The sequence below is a fragment of the Macaca fascicularis genome, chromosome 16 (assembly GCF_037993035.2).
Source record: "Macaca fascicularis isolate 582-1 chromosome 16, T2T-MFA8v1.1".
Classification (NCBI taxonomy): domain Eukaryota; kingdom Metazoa; phylum Chordata; class Mammalia; order Primates; family Cercopithecidae; genus Macaca; species Macaca fascicularis.
The window spans coordinates 19,302,422-19,323,386 of NC_088390.1; the positions used below are offsets into that span (position 1 = coordinate 19,302,422).

Here is a 20,965-nt window from a genome sequence, read left to right on the forward strand (position 1 = left end):
GGGTTGAATTCCAGCCCGACGGCCAGATCTCCTGGAAATGTGTGTGTCCCCCCCACAGGTTGGTCCCTCGAGTGCCTGCAGGACTGGGCCTCCTTCCTCCGCCTGGCCATCCCCAGCATGCTCATGCTATGCATGGAGTGGTGGGCCTATGAGGTCGGGAGCTTCCTCAGCGGTCTGTATGAGGACGGATGACGGGGACTGGTGGGAACCCGGGGGCCCTGTCTGGGTGCAAGGCGACAGCTGTCTCTTTTCACCAGGCATCCTCGGCATGGTGGAGCTGGGCGCTCAGTCCATCGTGTATGAACTGGCCATCGTTGTGTACATGGTAAGCAGGGGAGCCGGTCGTGGGGAGGTGCCAGGCGTTTTCCTCGCTGGGTATCTGAAAGAGTCCATGGATGAGCATAGGCATTCGTACATGAATCATTTGTGAAATGCTGGACAAAAGTCAAATCCCATCCTTGAGCCTGGGAGGGTACCTCTGCTACAGCTGGATCTTCCCTGGGAACTGAAGGGGGGCTGGAGAGAAACTGCACGTGATCTGCTGGTTCTCCATCTCCTAACGCAGCTCCCAGCTGAATCTTCCCTTGAAAGATTTGATTTTGTTTCCATACTTTTAGAATCTTTTTCAGTTGTCACAGCACAAATACCTTGAGGGGCCAGGTGGGTGGCATAGCAGAGAGATGAGGCTGGGTGTATGGCCATAAACATCAAGCTGCCTATGTCACTATTCCCGCTCCTGCCTGGTTCCGAAGCCTCTGAAAACACAGTGTGACTACTCCTAGGTAGATCCCCAAAACAACTGAAAGCAGGGTCTTAAAGAGATTTTTTTTTTTTTTTTTTTTTTGAGACGGAGTCCCACTCTTGTTGCCCTGGCTGGAGTGCAATGGCGTGATTTCGGCTCACTGCAACCTCCACCTCCTGGGTTCAAGCATTTCTTCTGCCTCAGCCTCTCAAGTAGCTGAGATTACAGGTGCCTGCCACCACGCCCAGCTACTTTTGTATTTTTAGTAGAGACAGGGTTTCACCGTGTTGGTCAGGCTGGTCTTGAACTTGTGACCTCAGGCCATCCACCTGCCTCGGCCTCCCAAAGTGTTGGGATTACAGGCGTGAGCCACCGCACCCGACTTAAAGGGGTGTTTGTTAACTGTGTTCACAGGAGCATTATTGACAGTAGACAAAAGGTGGAAGCAACCTGTGCGTCTGCGGGTAAACAAAATGGGTTCTTCGCATACTGTGGAGTATTATTCAGCCTTAAAGGGGAGGAAATTTTGATCATAGAGAACACGAGTCGTTAGGAGGCTTTTCTTTGACTTTATTTTCCTGAAAACATCAGCTGGAGATTCTGAAGGAAGCAAGTACCGTTTTAGAAATGTAAAATTAAAAAACAGAAAGGGAGTTTGTAATGTGGGGAGAAACTCAAGCCAGCAGATGTGCTTGGCATTTTTTGCAGTATTAACACTTAGATTTTTTTTCCCTCTGATATTGGTTATGTTTTAAAAGTACATAGAGTACACATTTCCCGTTTTCTTTAAGAATTATTCTCTTGCAGACCTGTTTTTTGTTTTTGTTCTTCTATCCTTGGCAGTTTTTTAACACAGATTTTTTACTTCACTTTTAGTATTTTATTTACATTTTATGTTTGAGTAAATTCATTAACTAATTCTAAGTCAAAATGCTTAATGGTACATAGGATTCCACTATATGTGATATACTTTTAAAATCAATTTCCTATGGTTGAACAGTTTATTTCCAATGTTTCAATATTAACAACTCTTCAAGGAACATCCTAGGACAAATATCTTCATACACTTGTCTGATTATTTCTTTAAGATTTGTAAAAGAGAAACAAAGGCACGATTTTATGTCTTTTGAATATGTTTTCATATGCTTTCCAATAGGCTTGTAAGAATTTACACTTACATTTCTTCTCAATCAAAAGAAAGGTGTATGCCCTTTCCTCAGGTTCACCAGTTTTGCCACATTTATTCTGTCTGGTCTATCTACATAGTCCATGTTCAAATAAAAGATCAATACAGTCAATTCAAAACAATACCAGTTGTTCTGGTAATGTCCCTTATCACTAATTTTTCCCTAGCATCTTTAGTGTCCTTTAATCTGGAACAGATCTTCATTGTTCCATTGTCTTTCTTGACCTTGGCATTTTTGAAGAACATAGGCCATTATCTGTAGAAGTTCACTCAGTGTGGTGCAGCTGATGTTTCCTTATAAATAAATTTAGATTGTCCGTTTTGGGCAGGAAAGCTAGAGAAGTGATGCTGTGTCCTCCTTAGTGCACCGTATCAGGAGACACATAATGTTGATCTGTCTCAGTGTTGGTGATACTACCTTTTTACTTGGTGGCAGTGGTTTTTTTTTTTTTTTTTTTTTTTTTGAGACAGCATCTTGCTCTGTCACCCAGGCTGGTGACAGTGGCCTGATCTTGGCTTGTTACAGTCCGACCTCCTGGGCTCAAGCAATCCTCCCACTTCAGCCTCCTGAGTAGCTGGGACTACAGGCATGCACCACCACTCCCAGCTAATTTTTTAAAACAATTTGGTCTTGTTATGTTGCATAGGCTGGTCTCAAACTCCTGGGCTCAAGCAATCCTTCCACCTTGGCCTTCCAAAGTGCTGAGATTACAGGCACAGCCATTGCACCCTGCCAGTATTAACTTTGATTGCTTGGTTAAGGTGGTGCCTGCCAGGTTTCTCCTGTCAAGTTCCTGCCTTTCCCTTTGTAATGAATAAATAATTTGTCAGGTGATCTCTATGTTTGTCCCTGCTTATGAATTTATAGGCAGAGACTCAGTCTTCTATTACTTTTTTATTCCTCAATCTGTGTATCAGATTTTCTTTAAGCTGGTCCTTAGCCATCCTGATCCTAAGGCAATGTTCATGTTTCAACAAGTGATGACTCCTTTTTCCTTATTAATATTAATTTTTCAAGTGGTAACTTTATATAATAATAGTAATGGTAAATCTTTATTGAGCAATTCCTACATGCTTCTTCTAAGCAGTTAGGCATGTATGGACTCATTAAGTTCCCACAATAGCCCAATGAGATAGGTTCTATGATTAAACTCCTTATTTATTTATTTATTTATTTATTTATTTTTTTGAGACGGAGTCTCGCTCTGTCACCCAGGCTGGAGTGCAGTGGCGCGATCTCAGCTCACTGAAAGCTCCACCTCCCGGGTTCACGCCATTCTTCTGCCTCAGCCTCCCGAGTAGCTGGGACTACAGGCGCCCGCCACCACGCCCAGCTACTTTTTTTGTATTTTTTAGTAGAGATGGGGTTTCACCGTGTTAGCCAGGATGGTCTCAATCTCCTGATCTCGTGATCCACCCACCTCGGCCTCCCAAAGTACTGGGATTACAGGCTTGAGCCACCGCGCCAGGCCGATTCAACTCCTTTTACAGATAAAACAAAACTCTGGAGGTTTAGAGAGGGTAAGTAACTTGCTCAGGGTGATGCAGCTGATAAAAGTGGTTACGCTGGGATTTGAACCCAAGCCATAGCCATCTGGCTTCAGAATTGTGATCCCTAACCACAATGCACGGTTTCTTCCCTGCAGTTCCTTTAGTGCCACTCCTGTCTTGTAAACTGGATCCCTTGATAGTCTTTCAGAATAAACACTGTGCCTTTTGTGGTGGCGCATGCCTGTCATCCCAGCTAGTTGAGAGGCTGAGGTTGCAGGATCATTGGAGCCCAGGAGGTCGAGGCTGTAGTGAGCTATGACTGTGCCGCTGCACTCCAGCCTGAGGGACACAACGAGACCCTGTCCCTATTTGATTTTATTTATTTAGAGATGGAGTTTCACTCTGTCACCCAGGCTGGAGTGTAGTGGCACTATCGCGGCTCACTGCAACCTCCGCCTCCCGGGTTCAAGCGATTCTCCTGCCTCAGCCTGCTGAGTAGCTGGGATTACAGGCATGCGCCACCACGCCCAGCTAAGTTTTGTATTTTTTAGTAGAGACAGGGTTTCACCATGTTGGCCAGGCTGGTCTCAAACTCCTGACCACAAGTGATCCGTCCGCCTCGGCCACCCAAAATGCTGGGATTACAGGCCTGAGCCACCGTGCCTGGCCTCTGTCCTATTAAAAAACAAACAAATAACAACAACAACAAAATACAAACCTGGGCTCCCGGTGAGTCAGTCCATCTCCCACACCCAGAGGAGGAACGTGGTTGTGCAGCACCCTCGTGTTGTAGAGGTTGGAAGCTCTGCAGCAAAGCCCAGTTTGTGCTAAGCATCCTAACCTGGGGTTCGGTTTCCACAGTAGCGTGGGAGCTCCCAGCTAGGCAAAGGGGATGTTGCAAATCAGTCTTTTCAAAACTTTTAGGACCAAGTTTTCCCACCAGGTGTGAGACTTGAGGCTGCTTCTGTGCACGTGTTCTCACTCTGCAGATTCGTTGTTGCAGGTTTCCTTTTCATTTTAGGTCCCTGCAGGCTTCAGCGTGGCTGCCAGTGTCCGAGTAGGAAACGCTCTGGGTGCTGGAGACATGGAGCAGGCACGGAAGTCCTCCACCGTTTCCCTACTAATCACAGGTGCTGAGACCCTTTTACCCGAGGCTCTTGGTGCAGTCTCTCCATGCAAAGCCCAGGCTCCCCCATTTCCTGTGGATCTTCTTGCTCACCATGTTGTTTCTTCTGCCGTTTTTACCTTCAGTGCTCTTTGCTGTAGCCTTCAGTGTCCTGCTGTTAAGCTGTAAGGATCTTGTGGGGTACATTTTCACTACCGACCGGTGAGTGCTAGGATTTTCTTGAAATGTGAAATCTGTGATAAAGAAATGGTTCATTGAGAAATTTTGTTATCTAAAATCAGGCTGTTCAGAAACATTGCTGTTTGAAATCATTATCAGTAAAAAGAAAACATCCCACTCACGCCTGTAATCCCAGCACTTTGGGATCACCTGAGGTCAGGAGTTCGAGGCCAGCCTGGCCAACATGGCGAAACCCCATCTCTACTAAAAATACAAAAATTAGCCGGGTGTGGTGGCAGACACCTGTAATCCCAGCTACTTGGGAGGCTGAGGCTGGAGAATCGCTTAAGCCCACCAGGAGGCAGAGGTTGCAGTGAGCCGAGATTGTGCCACTGCACTCCAGCCTGGGCAACAGAGCAAGACTCTGCCTCAAAAAAAAAAAAAAGAAAAAAGAAATGTTTCCTCCAAGAGCAAGGTGCCAGCAGAAAAAGTTTTTTAAAACTGGGAATGTTTTTTAAAAAGAGGCCAGGCACAGTGGTTCACGCCTGTAATCCTTGCACTTTGGAAGGTCAAGGTGGTCAGATCACCTGAGGTCAGGAGTTCGAGACTAGCCCGGGCAACACGGTGAAACCCCCATCTCCACTAAAAATACAAAAATTAGCTGTGCATGGTGGCACACGCCTGTAATCCCAGCTACTTGGGAGGCTGAGGCAGGAGAATCACTGGAACCTGGGAGGCGGAGGTTGCAGTGAGCTGAGATCCCGCCATTGTACTCCAGCCTAGGTGACAAGAGTGAGACTCCATCTCAAAAATTTAAAAAAGAAATGGTTAACTTGGATAGATGCTATCACAGAGGGGCCGCCTGTGGTTGTTGCAGCAGGGATGTCTGAATCATTTGCAAGATCAGAGGCTCCACTGATGTTACTTGGGAAGAACATATTAGATGTAGGAACTGATTTATAATCTCCAATGCCAACTTAATGGGCATTGGTGATGATTTTATGCTTCTGCTGGTCATGTATTTTAAAAGTGGAAAGCCCTTTTTAGTATGATGAATTACATTTTCAGTTAATTATTTTGTTTCCAATGATAAGAATCCTCTTGGTTTCTTAGTATCAGCCAAATTGCCCGGTTTGTAGTAGTTGCATAATATGTTTGTCAAACTGAATTGAAGTTAAAATCTCACCAGTGAGCTGTCTCAAAAGTCACGTAGTCAGATTGATTACTGAAGAATTCTTGGATAAGTCCCTTCTGCTCTGCAGAATTTGTTTCCTTCATCAGTGATGCTGGTGTGTACATTCGGATTATGTAGAAACTTTATGGGGATGCTTCTTATTTGGGACACCTTTGTCAGCAGTTACAAGATGCAAATGGACTTTGCCTTCCTGGATTCAGAAAGCTGGTGGAGTGGACAGAACTAATTTCATGGTTTATTCTTCACACATTTGACTTTTGACTTCAGATCGTTGGTTTTCATTTTTCAGCTTCAGCTATTTTGTTACGGGGAAATAAGATGTTTAGGCCAGGCACGGTGGCTCACTCCTGTAATCCCAACACTTTAGGAGGCAGAGGCGGATGGATTGCCTGAGTTCAGGAGTTCAAGACCAGCTGGTCAACATGGGGAGACCCTGTCTCTACTAAAAATACAAAAAAAAAGAAAAAAAATTAGCCAGGTGTGGTGAGGCACACCTGCAATCCCAGCTACTCAGGAGGCGGAGGCAGGAGAATCGCTTGAACCTGGGAGACGGAGGGTGCAGTGAGCTGAGATCCGGCCACTGCACTCCAGCCTGGGCAACAGAGTGAGACTCTGTCTCAAACAAACAAACAAATAAAAAGATGTTTATAGCTCCCTCACTCAGAATGAATGGGGAAGGTGATGGTAAGTAGTTGGCTTTTTTCACAAAGGGAATCAGGATGACCTTTATGAGGACCAGGATAGACGGATGGTTTCAGAAGGAATATGGTAGACACTGGACTCTGAATCTGTCCACTTGGGAAACCATAGAGCGCAGGAAAAGAATGAAAAACAAGAGGCCCACAAACTATAGAACTGATGAGATAAGGAAACATCAGAAGCTCAACAATCAAATTACTTGGAAGGTGACCAGGATCCGACCCAATCTGGTACAATCGGTGAAAGAGCTCAACCTCTACCTAACTTAATCACAGGGGACGGGAAACGACACCTCTAGCAAAGAAAGGAGGACGTTACTACTGACCACAATCGTTTTTTAAAATCCTAAGAGACTACTTTGCACGACTTTTTCCAAGGAAATCTAAAAACCTGGAATAAACAGATAAGTTTCTGGGGAAATAATTGATGAGGATATACCCTAGAAAAGATAGAAGGTCTAAATAAACTGATTTCCTGGTAAGAAATAAGAGAAAGCTATTTTAAAATGTCAAAAAGCACAATGCCAGAAGGTTCCAAAGGATGATTTTATCAAATCTTCAAAACATAGGGAATTGCAAACACAGATCAAACAGAAAATTTCCCAGAGCACAGGAAAAGGAAAACTTCGCATTCTGTTTATGAAGCAAATATAACATTGGTGCCAAAATCTGCCAAAGTTTGTACATGAAAAAGAAAATCACAGATCATTCTTTTTTTTTTTTTGTTGAGATGGAGTCTCGCTCTGTCGCCCAGGCTGGAGTGTAGTGGCCGGATCTCAGCTCACTGCAAGCTCCGCCTCCCGGGTTCACGCCATTCTCCTGCCTCAGCCTCCCGAGTAGCTGGGACTACAGGCGCCCGCCACCTCGTCCGGCTAGTTTTTTGTCTTTTTAGTAGAGACGGGGTTTCACCGGGTTAGCCAGGATGGTCTCGATCTCCTGACCTCGTGATCCACCCGTCTCGGCCTCCCAAAGTGCTGGGATTACAGGCTTGAGCCACCGTGCCCGGCCACAGATCATTCTTATGTATTAATACCAATCTAAAAATCCAAAATAAAAATATTATTAGACAGAATTTAGCAGCACATTGAAAAGAATATATTTTGGTGAAATATAAAAGTGAATATAGGCCAGGCGCAGTGGCTCATGCCTGTAATCCCAACACTTTGGGAGACTGAGGCAAAAGGATCACTTGAGCCCAGGAGTTCGAGACCAGCCTGGACAACATGGTGAAACCCCATCTCTACAAAAAATAAAATTTAGCTGGGCATGGTGGTGTGCACCTGTAGTCCTAGCTACTCAAGAGGCTGAGGTGGGAGGATCACTTGAGCCTGAGAGGTTGAGGCTGCAGTGAGCCATGATTGTACTACTCCACTCCAGCCTGGGTGACAGTGTCTCAAAAAAAAAAGTGAATATAATATCTCAGGTGGAAAAAGCAAGGTGCAGAACATCATATAGAGAATGCTGCATGTGAAATGATAGAATATAGAAAGGAAAATTAAGAATATACATTTGTATTTGCTTATATTTTCATAGACACTACACAAACATGGAACGTGCTAAGAATTGTTACCTGGAGGAGGCAGGGCTGGTACTGGGGCAAACTGGAAGGGCATTGCAGTCGTAAGACTTTGCTTACTATCTTGTTCATATTGTACCATTTTTTGACCATGTGCATGTTACCTATTCCGAAAATAAAATTTGAATAAAATAATTATATTTCTGTCCTTTTTGGTGAGGAAGAAGTGATCATCTTGTTCAGTGCTGGATTTCTTTTTTTATTTTTGAGACGGAGTTTCGCTCTTGTTGCCCAGGCTGGAGTGCAATGGCACGATCTCGGCTCACCGCAGTCTCTGCCTCCTGGTTTCAAGCGATTCTCCTGCCTCAGCCCCCCGAGTACCTGGGATTACAGGCGTGCACCACCACACCTGCTAATTTTGTATTTTTAGTAGAGACGGGATTTCTCCATGTTGGTTAGGCTGGTCTCGCACTCCTGACCTCAGGTGATCCACCCGCCTTGACCTCCTGAAGTGCTGGGATTACAGGCGTGAGCCACCGTGCCCAGCCCAGTGCTGGATTTCTTATTTAGTAATTAAACAAGTATTTATTGGCAGATAATCTTCCAGGTTCTAGATTGGAGTGACCAAACTCACTCCAAGGGTGTTGTGGATTTCTTGCTTCCACAGGTCAGGGCAGCATTTTTTCATCTCCCTTCATGTGTAGGGGTTAGAATCCAAGTCTCTAGCTTTAGGGGTGCCATTTCTAGGAACCAAGGATAATTCTACAGAATATATCTATGGCCTTTTACCAACCTGCATTCCATAGAGGAAACTTAATCTTTACTCTGTAGCGCTTCACTCAGGTTTACTAAGAGACACAGTCAGACTCGGCCTGTGGCATCATCTTAAAAGAGGGATGATCATAGCATCCAAACTTGCTGGGATGAGAGATGTGTGCTACTGTCCCCAGCCAAATTTTTTTTCAGCTGGTGGGGAATGGGGAAGGGGTGTCGTCAAATCACTTGATTTGTCTATAGTGACCACATGGACTTTGCAGTAGCCCCTCTATCCTTGGTTTTGCTTTCCAAGGTTTAGTCACCTGCAGTCAATTTTGGTCTGAAAATCTTTTTTTTTTTTTTTTTTGAGACGGAGTCTCACTCTGTCGCCCAGGCTGGAGTGCAGTGGCGTGATCTCGGCTCACTGCAAGCTCCGCCTCCCAGGTTTATGCCATTCTCCTGCCTCAGCCTCCCGAGTAGCTGGGACTACAGGTGCCCGCCACCACAGCCGGCTAATTTTTATATTTTTCGTAGAGATGGGGTTTCACTGTGTTAGTCAGGGTGGTCTCGATCTCCTGACCTTGTGATCCACCCGCCTCGGCCTCCCAAAGTGCTGGGATTACAGGCGTGAGCCACCATGACCGGTCCCTGAAAATCTTAAGTGGAAAATTCCAGAAATAAACAATTCATAAGTTTTCAATTGCATGCTGTTATGAGTATTAGGAGGAAATCTCACATCCCCCCTGGGACGTGAAATCATCCCTTTGTCCAACGTCTCCACGCTGTGCGTGCTTTCCACCTGCTAGTTATTTCAGATGGACTGTTTTGGTATCACAGTGCTAGTAACAGCCCCAAAGCACAAAAGTAGTGATGCCGGCATGTGGTTGTGGCCTACTTTATTACTACTGTTGTTACTCTCTTACTGTGCCCAATTTATAAATTAACATTCTCATAGGTGTGTATGTGTATAAGGAAAACAATGTATTTAGGGTTCAGTCCTCTCTGCGATTTCAGGCATCCACTGGGGGTCTTGGAACATATCTCCTGAAGACAAGGATGTGGTGCTGCATATTTTTTTCTAAAAGTCGTGAGATAAAACATGCAGTTAGTTTCCTCCATGGGCCCAGCAACAGGAGAACTGTCCCTGACTAGGCTGCTGGCCTCAGTGCATGTGCATGTTTGTAATATGCAGAAAGCTATATCCTTTTTTTTTTTTTTTTTTTTTTTTTTTGAGACGGAGTCTCGCTCTGTCGCCCAGGCTGGAGTGCAGTGGCCAGATCTCAGCTCACTGCAAGCTCCGCCTCCCGGGTTCACGCCATTCTCCTGCCTCAGCCTCCCGAGTAGCTGGGACCACAGGCGCCGCCACCTCGCCCGGCTAATTTTTTGTGTTTTTAGTAGAGACGGGGTTTCGTCATGTTAGCCAGGATGGTCTCGATCTCCTGACCTTGTGATCCGCCCGTCTCGGCCTCCCAAAGTGCTGGGATTACAGGCTTGAGCCACCGCGCCCGGCCTTTTTTTTTTTTTTTGAGACAGTCTCGCTCTGTCATCCAGGCTGAAGTGCAGTGGTGCGATCTCAGCTCACTGCAACCTCCGCCTCCTGGGTTCAAGTGATTCTCCTGCCTCAGCCTCTTGAGTAGCTGGGATTACAGGTACCTGCCACCAGGCCTGGCTAATTTTATATTTTTAGTAGATACGGGGTTTCGCCATGTTGGCCAGGCTGGTCTCAAACTCCTGACCTCAGGTGATCCTCCCGCCTCAGTCTCCCAAAGTGCTGAGATTACAGGCATGAGCCACTGCGCCCAGCTAGAAAGCTATATACTTCTTTCTCCACTTTGTCTCCTAATCACCATGTGCTTTCTTTTTCCTAACAGAGACATCATTAATCTGGTGGCTCAGGTGGTTCCAATTTATGCTGTTTCCCACCTCTTCGAAGCTCTTGCTGTAAGTATTATGTAGTAGTTCCCTAAGCCCTGTTGTGATCTATGGATTTCTTCTGATGGTGGTAAATTTCAGCTGAGAGGACAGGTCAGGGTAGGTAGGAAGATTGAATATTGTTATCATGTTTTGTTTAGAAGGATACTGTCACCTTATGGGTTTTAGCGTCCGAGTCCCACAGAAATGAAGTGCTCACGAGATGGGAGTGTTTCAGGAGCGCCGACTGATGGAATGCTCTCTGCCTGCAGTGCACGAGCGGTGGCGTTCTGAGGGGGAGTGGAAATCAGAAGGTTGGAGCCATTGTGAATACCGTTGGGTACTACGTGGTTGGCCTCCCCATCGGGATCACGCTGATGTTTGCAACCAAACTTGGAGTGATGGGTAAGCTCTAACCTGTGCAGGCAGGGCTTAGCTGCTCACCAGTCCAGGAAATGACTGTCGGAGCACACAGGCCTTTGACTGAGGCTCACCTCTGAAACTTGGCAACTCACCGACGTCCATTCTGTGTCTTGTTAGAGAGCGCAGACAGCGTTCAGGAGGTGGCCTCCAGCTCTAGCCAGGGCCCCAAGGGTGCATTGTCCTGCCCCTCGCACCCCTGCGGGCGATCTTCCATGCTGACACACTTGAGCACGGATGCCCTTTCTACTCACCTCCTATCCTGAATCATCCAGCCCTCACTTCTCTAAAGGAGGCGTCAGTAGGAAACGCTGAAGAAGCATTCGGAAGCTTCCCTTTTGCATGTTCCATGCTGTTCTTTGGAGACAGCGTGTGATCCCCTGTGGGTGGCTCTGCAGGGCTGAGGCCATCGTAGGCGGTCTGTCCTGCGTGCGTGGGGTGCCGCAGGGTCAGCACTCACGGTGGCCCTGTGCACCCTAGAGCAGCGCCCCGTGTGTTCACCAAGCAGCGTGGCTGGATCCTTGGAGGGCAACGGGTGGCCAGTGCCCTTCTCATCACCCTCATTGCACTCCGCAGCCTCCACCTCCCTCCTTGCACAGCCTTAGCTCTGTGCCTGTGGGTCTCCTCACAAGGCCATGCACGTGGTCGGTGTGAACAGCACAGAAGGAAGAGGGTGGACTTAAGCACTTTCCCACATTTGGAAGAAAAAACGTAATGGACAGCATCTGAAATTACCAGAGCTAATCGTTTTAAAAAGTACAGAAATAAATGACTGCCCAGCTTTGATTTCTAAAATAATAATTTGGAATACATTGGCAGTTAATAAATGATGATATGAAAACCTGGACATTTATCTTTGGGGTGAGTAGTGACCGACTTAAAGCGAGGCTTGTTTTGATCCATTTGTACTTGGCAGGCTCAGAGGTGGAGAGAAGTCAACTGATAGCTACAGGGAACTTCCAGTTCAGTATGTTCCTTTATGTGGCACATTTTTCTCAAGTTCAATAATATTTTAATTAAAAATACAGGAGTTGTTCAAAGAATAGAATTGCCAATGCAAAGTTCATTGGGCTTGCATGATAGTGCAGAAAATTATTTAGCTGAGTTTCTGGTATGATTCATGTTTTGGGTTTGCCATTGCCTAGCTAATACAAATATTATAGGAATCTTAATTTATTTTTTTTTTAAAGTAATGTATTTTATGTAACACAATATATCTAAAATATTATTGCAACAGGCAATCAGTATAAAATATTAAGAAAATACTTTAAATTCTCTTTTTTATGTTATATCTTTTAAGTTTTAAATTGACAAATTATAATTGTTTGCATTTATGGGGTACAGAGTGGTATTTTGATATATGTATAGAATGTGGAACAATTAGATCAAGCTAATTAACATACTTATCACCACTTTTTTTAATGGTGAGACATTTGAAATTTACCTAGTTAATTTGAAATGTACAGTACATTGACTAATCACCTTGGTGTGCAATTGATCTCAAAACTTATTCTTCCTGTCTATCAGAAACTTTGTACCTTAACAAGTCCCTGTTCCCACACCCTCCCCTCCTTGCCACCAGTCCCTGGTAACCATCATTCTACTCTACAGAGTTCAACTTTTTCAGAAGAGGAATCTACTTTATTCCCTTGTTTCATTTTTTACAGATGGGGTCTTGCTATGTTGCCCAGGCTGGTCTCAAACTCCTTGACTCAAGTGATCCTCCCACTTTTGCCTCCCAAGTATCTGGGATTACAGGCATGAGGAACCTGCTTTGAAATATAAATCCATCTATATCCCAGGTGCTGTCCTTGGCTCACCTATTCATTTAACAAAATATATCTAGGCCAGGCACAGTGGCTCATGCCTGTAATTCCAGCACTTTGGGAGGCTGGGGTGGGCGGTTCACTTGAGGTTAGGAGTTCGAGACCAACCTGGGCAACATGGCGAAACCCCGTCTCTACTAAAAGTACAAAAATTAGCCAGGTGTGGTGGTGCGCACCTGTAGTCCCAGCTACTTGGGAGGCTGAGGCACAAGAATTGCTTGAACTTGGGAAGTGGAGGCTGCAGTGAGCCAAGATGGCACCACTGTACTCTAGCCTGGGCAACAGAGTGAGACTTTATCTTAAAAAAAAAACAAAAACAACTAATTGTGCAAAGTAGAAGAGGAAGTTGAGAATCACTGAAAAGAAATGGTAGGGGCCCTGGGGATATGAGGGCTCTATGAGAAGACTGTAGTCAATCCCTCCACCCACCTATTAGAAGAAAGTGTGGTATGAATTGGTTTTGAGTATTGTATCTCCTATGGTATGGTATGCAGTATACCTACACAAGGTGTCTAGGAGAGCATCAGAATTCTGCAGGTTCTCAGAAGCAACCCCAGGAAATCATAATGACCCTCAGAATCCCTGGGAGACTTTGTAAATATGTAAATTCCTGGACCTTGCCCATGAGATTCTAATAACCATCCTACTTTGGGCTCCTAGGTCGGGTCAAATAGAAATCTTTTAAATGATGTGTGCTAAAATTATTGGAAATCTAATTCATAACTTTCAGATTATAGCTGGAGGTAGCTGGTTATTTCCTGTTTAAGATGGTTTGGGTGAGCTTGTAGTTTCTATGTACTGAGAACACTGGATTTGTAAGTGGAAGCCAGTAGCTTGCTTTTACTAATTTTTTATAGGACTAGCAGGTGGCACAAACTATACTATTCTAAGAGCAGGCTAGGCTGGGCGCAGTGACTCATACCTATAATCCTAGTGCTTTGGGAGGCCAAGGCGGAGGATCACTTGATTCCAGGAGTTGGAGGCTGCAGTGAGCTGTGGTCATGCCACTGCTCTCCAGCCTGGGCAGCAGAGCAAGACCCTGCCTCTAAAAAGCAAACAAACAAACAAACAAAAGGGCAGGTTGGTCATACCTGAAAATGTGATTGGTACTAAGAAAACAGAGCTATAAACCCTGTACCAAATCCATAAACCAGGAACCCAGACTAGGCACCTTAACCCTTACATAGATCTGGACAGCTGTGGAAATCAACCAGGACCAACCAAGCAAGACCAGCAAAGGCTGTGTATTCTCAGCAAGGGTGTTGGCCGCCACCACTTGCATTTGGGCAGAGACTCAAAGGCAGGCAAAGGAGTGGGAAAGCGTCACCGTGGATAAAAGGGGAGGCTGCAGGTGTGCCCTGAGTGGAGGTTGTTGATCTGAGGGATGCTGGAGGTAGCTGACTAGAAATGGGCCTCATGTGATTGGTTAGGGGGGGATGTATTTTACTTTCTCTGGTTGGTTCTAAGTTGGAAGTGCAGACCAAAATTAGGGAAGCTGTCAGTTGCTAATCAAGTCCTGGCCATCTGGGGCCAATCGTTACAGTAAGTTACTGGTTAGCTTCCTGGATTTTCACCAGAGGCAATCTTGCTTCCTGCGAGCCTGATTTAGGGAAGGCTGGCTTCCTGGGTTTATTGTAGATAGGGGGTGGGTTCTTGGGCAGGATACTGCACGTTGTGAGGCATAGGTCTGTTTTTATTACGGTCAGGCCCTTGTCTTTTGGTTATTGTTGAAGCTTTTTGTTCTTCCGTTAGTTTACTATTGACCAAAAAACGTTCCTCACCTGGCGTCTCCCTCTGTGCCCTGTGTGGTGCCTTGAGATCCACAGGGCTTTTCCCGCCATCCGTTCCCACCTGGCCTGCCTTTGGTGTTCTCCAGTCATCTCTGGGTGCCCAGCCCTGCTCTGGAAGCTTCCAGCAAAGTCTGTGTCAGAAGCAAGTTAAGGTCCAAGGTCTGGCAGGAACTCTGAGGGAGAGAACATTAGTAATTTATATGGCTAGTGATTTCTGCTTTTTTTTTTTATATGTTAGTCCCCTTTTTTGAGGAAACTAGGGCAGAAGTAGTTGGTCCTGGGAAATTTTAATTTCCTTGTAACTGGCATTTTTCTTAATATTCAAGCATCATAATCAGTAAGGCTAAAAATATCCTCTGAATATTTGTTCCGAAATCCTGAACCAAAAGAGATGGCCCTTTTGGGGGTGGCCTCAGGGAGTACTGGGCTTTCCAGCACCTTCTGGAACCTTCTGGAAGCCCGAGGAGGAGCAGGGTAGAGGTCTGTGGCCCACTGTGGGCTCCACCTCAGCCATGAAAGCAGATATTAAGTATGGCTGATAGAAGTGAGATAGACAAAACATACTCCCCAGGGGCAGCCGGTTTTCTATGGAATTAACTTCTATTAAATATTTCTATTTCTAGGTCTGTGGTCAGGGATCATCATCTGTACAGTCTTTCAAGCTGTGTGTTTTCTAGGCTTTATTATTCAGCTAAATTGGAAAAAAGCGTGTCAGCAGGTAACTATGTTCATTCTGTCCCGGTAAAGGTTCCTCTCCTAGAAAAACAGGATCTGATCTGGCTCTCCCTTTTTTCTTTCGGAAAGTTCTTTTCTCATTTTCTTTATTCTTATCTCACAAATACTATTTTTCTTGTTGTTTTAACTAGACAGTTCAGATGTGAAGGGCCAGATGACCCCGGCTTTATCCATTCCCAGAAAAACAGGGGGCTCCTTTCTTCCTTGTCTCCCATGCCAGGCTGCCACCCTTGTGCAGGAAAATCCAATTTCAGGACAAGAATTATAACTGGAGAGAAAGGCGCGATGCATCAAAGTCATCCTGATGTCGTTTTTATGATTACCAAATGTTTTGTTAAGGTGCTTGTGTGCATCCTTCCCTTCAACTTTCTAGGGTCAGTGTGAGGTCTAGAAATAGGTGGTAGAAAAATGAAATGAGTCGAGGTACGGTGGCTTATGCCTGTAGTCCCAGCTATTCAGGAGGCTGAGGCGGGAGGATCGCTTGAGCCCAAGAGTTCGAGGCTGCGGTGAGCTGTGATTGCACCACTGCACCCCAGCCTGCGTGATGGAGCGAGACCCTGTCTCTACAAATAAAAATTAAAAAAAAAAAAAAGAGATAAAGTAAAAAGAAGGGAGAGTTCCAAATGATCTTTGTCCCTCTCTTGTCCCTGTCTCCCTCACCCTGTACTGTTCCCATGCCACCTTCCCTCTCATGGACCCCATTTCAACCTTTTCTGTTTCCTTTTTCTTAAGAGACAGGCTCTCACTCTGTCACCCAGGCTGGACTGTAGTGGCAGGATCACAGCTTGCTGGAGTCTTAACCTCCTGGGCTCAAGTGATCCTCCTGTCTCAGCCTCCTGAGTAGTTGGGAATACAGACATATGCCACCATGCCTGGCTGGGTTTTTTTTTGTTTTTTGTTTTTAATTTTTTAGTTGAGATGGGGTCTTGCTGTGTTGCGCAGGCTGGCCTTGAATTCCTGGGCTCAAGCAATCCTCCCTCCTCAGCCCCCCAAAGTGCTGGGATAACTGGTGTGAGCACTGAGCCTGGTCCCATTTCAATCTGTATGAAAGATGACCTGTGAATAAGAGGAGCTTCAGCTGTACATGCCAATTAAGGAAAATGGCTTGGCTTTTCCTAAACTAGACAGTCAAGTAAAATACCTTATTAACACCATCGTGAAGCCTGAAGGACTGACTGAGTTTCATTTTCCAGGCTCAGGTACACGCCAATTTGAAAGCAGACGTGGCTCGGAGTGGGAATTCCGCTCTCCCTCAGGACCCGTTTCACCCAGGTATGATATGACTCCCTCAGCCCTTGGATAGGGCTGTCTAGGTGGGACTGGAGGGGCTGTTCGTGAGACACAGCTAGATTTGCTGCTATGAGCTCTTACTTAAATAGGCCAATAGTGTTTCAGAAACACATGATAAAGTCAAGTAACAACCAATTCAAGGTAAACTGACTTCAAGTTTATTTACTTTAATTCCACACATTAGTAGACTGCTATAGATGACTGAAAGCTCCCCAGTGCCTCCCCTAATTTCTGCAAGCACTTTCCAGGCATTTCCAACACTTGGAGATACTGTGCTTCTACCATAGCTTGGAAACTGACATTTGTTTGTTTTAGTGGGGTCCCTGCTGTTCATCGGGCAGACACTTGTGGACTTTAAACAGGTTGTTTGCTTGGACCTTTGCTTGTGATGCACATCATGCAAATGTGGTTATGGTTTTCTTCAGTCAGTTAAGTAATCCCCGTCCCCCGATTCCTGGCCCGTTAGACAGTTAGCCACCCACTCCCAGTAATCCTTGCTCCTTTATCATTTAAACCCTTTGATTTCATAGACTGTCTGATATGCTGTCAATGGTCAATTGTGTTGTTTCTGCCAGTTTTCATTCATGTTGTCTAGGCTCCTGTGCTGTGTGTCTGGTTATCTTTGATTTTAATTTAAATTAATTTTTTAAAATAAAAAAAAATTAGGCCGGGCACAGTGGCTCACGCCTGTAATCCCAGCACTTTGGGAGGCCGAGGTGGGCGGATCACAAGGTCAGGAGATCGAGACCATCCTGGCTAACACGGTGAAACCCTGTCTCTACTAAAAATACAAAAAATTAGCCGGGCGAGGTGGCGGGCGCCTGTAGTCCCAGCTACTCGGGAGGCTGATGCAGGAGAATGGCGTGAACCCGGGAGGCAGAGCTTGCAGTGAGCGGAGACTGTGCCACTGTACTCCAGCCTGGGCGACAGAGCGAGACCCGTCTCAAAAAAATAAATAAATAAAATAAAAAAAATTTAAAAAGTTTTTTTAAAATAGAGATAGGGTCTCACTCTGTTGCCCAGGCTGGTGTGCAGTGGTACGATGGTAGCTCACTGCAGCCTCTACATCTTGGGCTCAAGCGATCCTCCTGCCTTGGCCTCCCAAAGCAGTGGGATTACAGGCATGAGCCACACCTGACCTGGTTATCTTTGATTATATTCCAGACTTTATATTTGAAAATTGTTCATAGAAGTAACTTCAGCCTGAAAGGATGTTGTCTATTTGTCTTCAGAGAGGATTTTCTTTTGCTTCTTTTGGACACTGAGGGTGACCAGCAGTCTAGGGCAATCTTGGAAATGGAGCTTTCTGCAGCATCCAGCCGACCTGAAGGTGTTCAAGGCTTGGTTTACTTCTTCTGGTTCATGCTTTTTTTTTTTTTTTGAGATGGAGTCTTGCTCTGTCGCCCAGGCTGGAGTGCGGTGGCGTGATCTCTGCTCACTGCAAGCTCCGTCTCTCGGGTTCAAGCGATTCTCCTGCCTCAGCTTCCTGAGTAGCTGCGATTATAGGCACGTACCACCACACCTGGCTAACTTTTATATTTTTAGTGGATGTGGGGTGTCACCATGTTGGTCAGGCTGGTCTGGAACTCCTGACCACAAGTGATCTGCCCTCCTCGGCCCCCCAAAGTGCTAGGATTACAGGTGTGAGCCACCGCACCCAGAGTGGTTCATCCTTAAGTCTTGGATGCAGCCCTTTGGGGTTCTAACCTCAAATACAGAAGGCTTGCCAGAGCCTGATTCTTGGTAGGTACCCAAGTCCTCAAAGCCCTGATCAGCGTCTCCGTCACGTGATCTGGATGTAGCTGTCCCTGACCTGCATCCTCTGATCTCTCTGATCTGAGTGAACTCTGATCCGAGGCAGCCCTAGAGGCTGGGCGGCCCCTCTGGGTTTCCTTTATCCCCTGGACCTTGCCCTGGTGACTCTTCATTACATTGTTTGCATTCTGATGCCTTCAAGATGATATTTAATTTGTTTTATTCAGATTCTACAATGATCTTCAGGGAAGGGTTGGTCGATGTTTTCCACCATCTTACCAGTTTCCCTGATTTGTGAAACCTGCCTGACAATAGCACTTATCTCTGTTGCCAGGCTGGAGTTCAGTGGCTTCTCACTGCAACCTCTACCTCCCAGGTTTAAGTGATTCTCCTGCCTCAGCCTCCCGAGTAGCTGGGATTACAAGTGTGTGCCACCACGCCCGGCTAATGTTTGTATTTTTAGCAGAAACCAGGTTTCACCATGTTGGCCAGACTTTTCTTGAACAACTCAAGTGATCCACCTGGCTCAGCCTCCCAAAGTGCTGGGATTAGAGGTATGAGTGCTGGGATTACAGGGATTACAGGCATGAGGCATGAGTGCTGGGATTCCAGGGATTCCAGGCGTGAGCCACTGCACCCGGCCTAACAATGGCACTTACTTCATACTACCCCTACTGGGGTTGAGAAGCACCTAGGACTGCCTGACCAGGGAAAGCATTTTGTTAAGAGTGAGCTGATATGACTCTGTTCAAAATGATTTTCTTTCAGAACTCTGAGGATATTGCTACATTCCTAACATTCATCCACTTATGCTCATTAGGAAGTGGGATGGCCAAGCTTATTCTTGTGCCATTATGTAATCTGCCTTCATTTTAGGATATTTTCTTATTATTATTCCTTTTTTTTTTTTTTTTTTTTTTTTTTTGAGATAGGGTCTTGTTCTGTCACGTAGGCTGGAGTGCAGTGGTGCAATTATAGCTCACTGCAGTCTCAAAACTCCTGGGCTCAAGCAATCCTCCCATTTTAGCCTCCCGAGTAGCTGGGTTTACAGGTGCGTGCCACTATGCTCAGCTAACCCTTTAATATTTTTGTAGAGACCAGGTCTTGCTTTGCAGCCCAGGTTGGTCTTGAACTTCTGGATTCGAGCAATCCTCCTGCTTTAGCCTCTCAAAGTGTTGGGATTACAGGTGTGAACCACCATGCCTGGCCTATTACTCTGACTGTTCTGAAGTGTCTTGACACTAAGTCTAGATGTGAGTCATTATCTGCTTGAAACTGTGAAGGAGAAGCTTTCCCCTTGCCCTCCGATGGTTCACTGAAAAATCAACTTATAATAACTTATAATAAGGCTGATCAATAAAAGACATACAAATGTATTCAACCATGCACAAGGGAAGAATCACAGTGATTACCCAACCTCGTAGTGAGGCCCAACACGCATATAACCAACTTTCAGAGGGGAGAGAGGAGATGGGGCATTTGGTGCTTCTGTTGAGGGATAGTAAATGATTACCAGGGAAAATGAATGGCTATTTGGCAGAATGAATGGATTGGGGGCAGGGTGGAGAGACCTGGTTCTCTTTGGAAGTCGAATGAACCTGAGAGACTGGCATTATTTTGTGAAAGGTTTGGCAATCATTCTTCTTGGTGGGTTTGTCTGGCTTTTATGTAGGAGGGGGAAATGTCTCTTTCAAGGCCTGTTGATCTCTAAGGAGTTTTTAATTTAAAATACTCATTATAGGAGGGAGCCATATCTTGGGGTTGAAATTCCCTGCACTCCTTCAATACTTAGTAGGCCCTTTGATGTGAACAGTCACATCTTTCTCCCATTCTGTGAATAGCCTTGTATTCTTTCTTCCTTTCTTTTTTTTTTGGACACTAGGTCTCTCTCGGTCACTCAGGCTGGACTGCAGTATTACAATCATAGCTCACTGCAGCCTCGGGACTATAGGCATGCGCCATCATGCCCAGTGAAGTTTTTGTTTGTAGAGATGAGGTATCACTATGTTGCCCAGGCTGGTCTTGAGCTTCTGGGCTCAAGGGATCCTCCCACCTCAGCCTCCCAAAGTGTTGGAATTACAGGCGTGAGCCATCACACCCAGCCTTGAATTATTTCTTAGGTTGTTTCTCCTTGTGTTTTGTTCTGAAATGCTTATTAAATTGGTGTTGGCTCCTTGAAAATTTCCCCTGTGAATCTTCTTTTTTTTTTTTTTTTGGAGACAGAGTTTTGCTCTCGTTGCCCAGGCTAGAGTGCAATGGCACCATCTTGGCTCACTGCAACCTCCGCCTCCTGGGTTCAAGCGATTCTCCTGCCTCACTGCCTCAGCCTCCCGAGTAGCTGGGATTACAGGCATGCGCCACCATGCCCG

At 45.7% G+C, this 20,965-nt stretch overlaps 1 protein-coding gene across 41 annotated transcripts in view; it reads left to right on the forward strand.

Moving 5' to 3' along the window:
* The window catches only part of SLC47A1 (solute carrier family 47 member 1), a 46,585-nt gene that overhangs the window by 23,471 nt on the left and 2,149 nt on the right, over positions 1 to 20,965 (forward strand). For 14 of the 41 annotated variants that reach the window (XM_045375238.3, XM_074018793.1, XM_074018791.1 and 11 more), the window contains 9 exons: positions 59 to 172; positions 258 to 325; positions 4,441 to 4,549; positions 4,671 to 4,746; positions 8,131 to 8,217; positions 10,741 to 10,810; positions 11,053 to 11,185; positions 15,440 to 15,534; positions 16,745 to 16,823. In XM_045375238.3, the coding sequence (XP_045231173.2) occupies positions 59 to 172; positions 258 to 325; positions 4,441 to 4,549; positions 4,671 to 4,746; positions 8,131 to 8,217; positions 10,741 to 10,810; positions 11,053 to 11,185; positions 15,440 to 15,534; positions 16,745 to 16,823 (831 nt within the window). The remainder of the gene's footprint in view (positions 1 to 58; positions 173 to 257; positions 326 to 4,440; positions 4,550 to 4,670; positions 4,747 to 8,130; positions 8,218 to 10,740; positions 10,811 to 11,052; positions 11,186 to 15,439; positions 15,535 to 16,744; positions 16,824 to 20,965) is intronic. The other 27 variants (XM_074018776.1, XM_074018796.1, XM_045375234.2 and 24 more) reach the window with 9 other exon arrangements.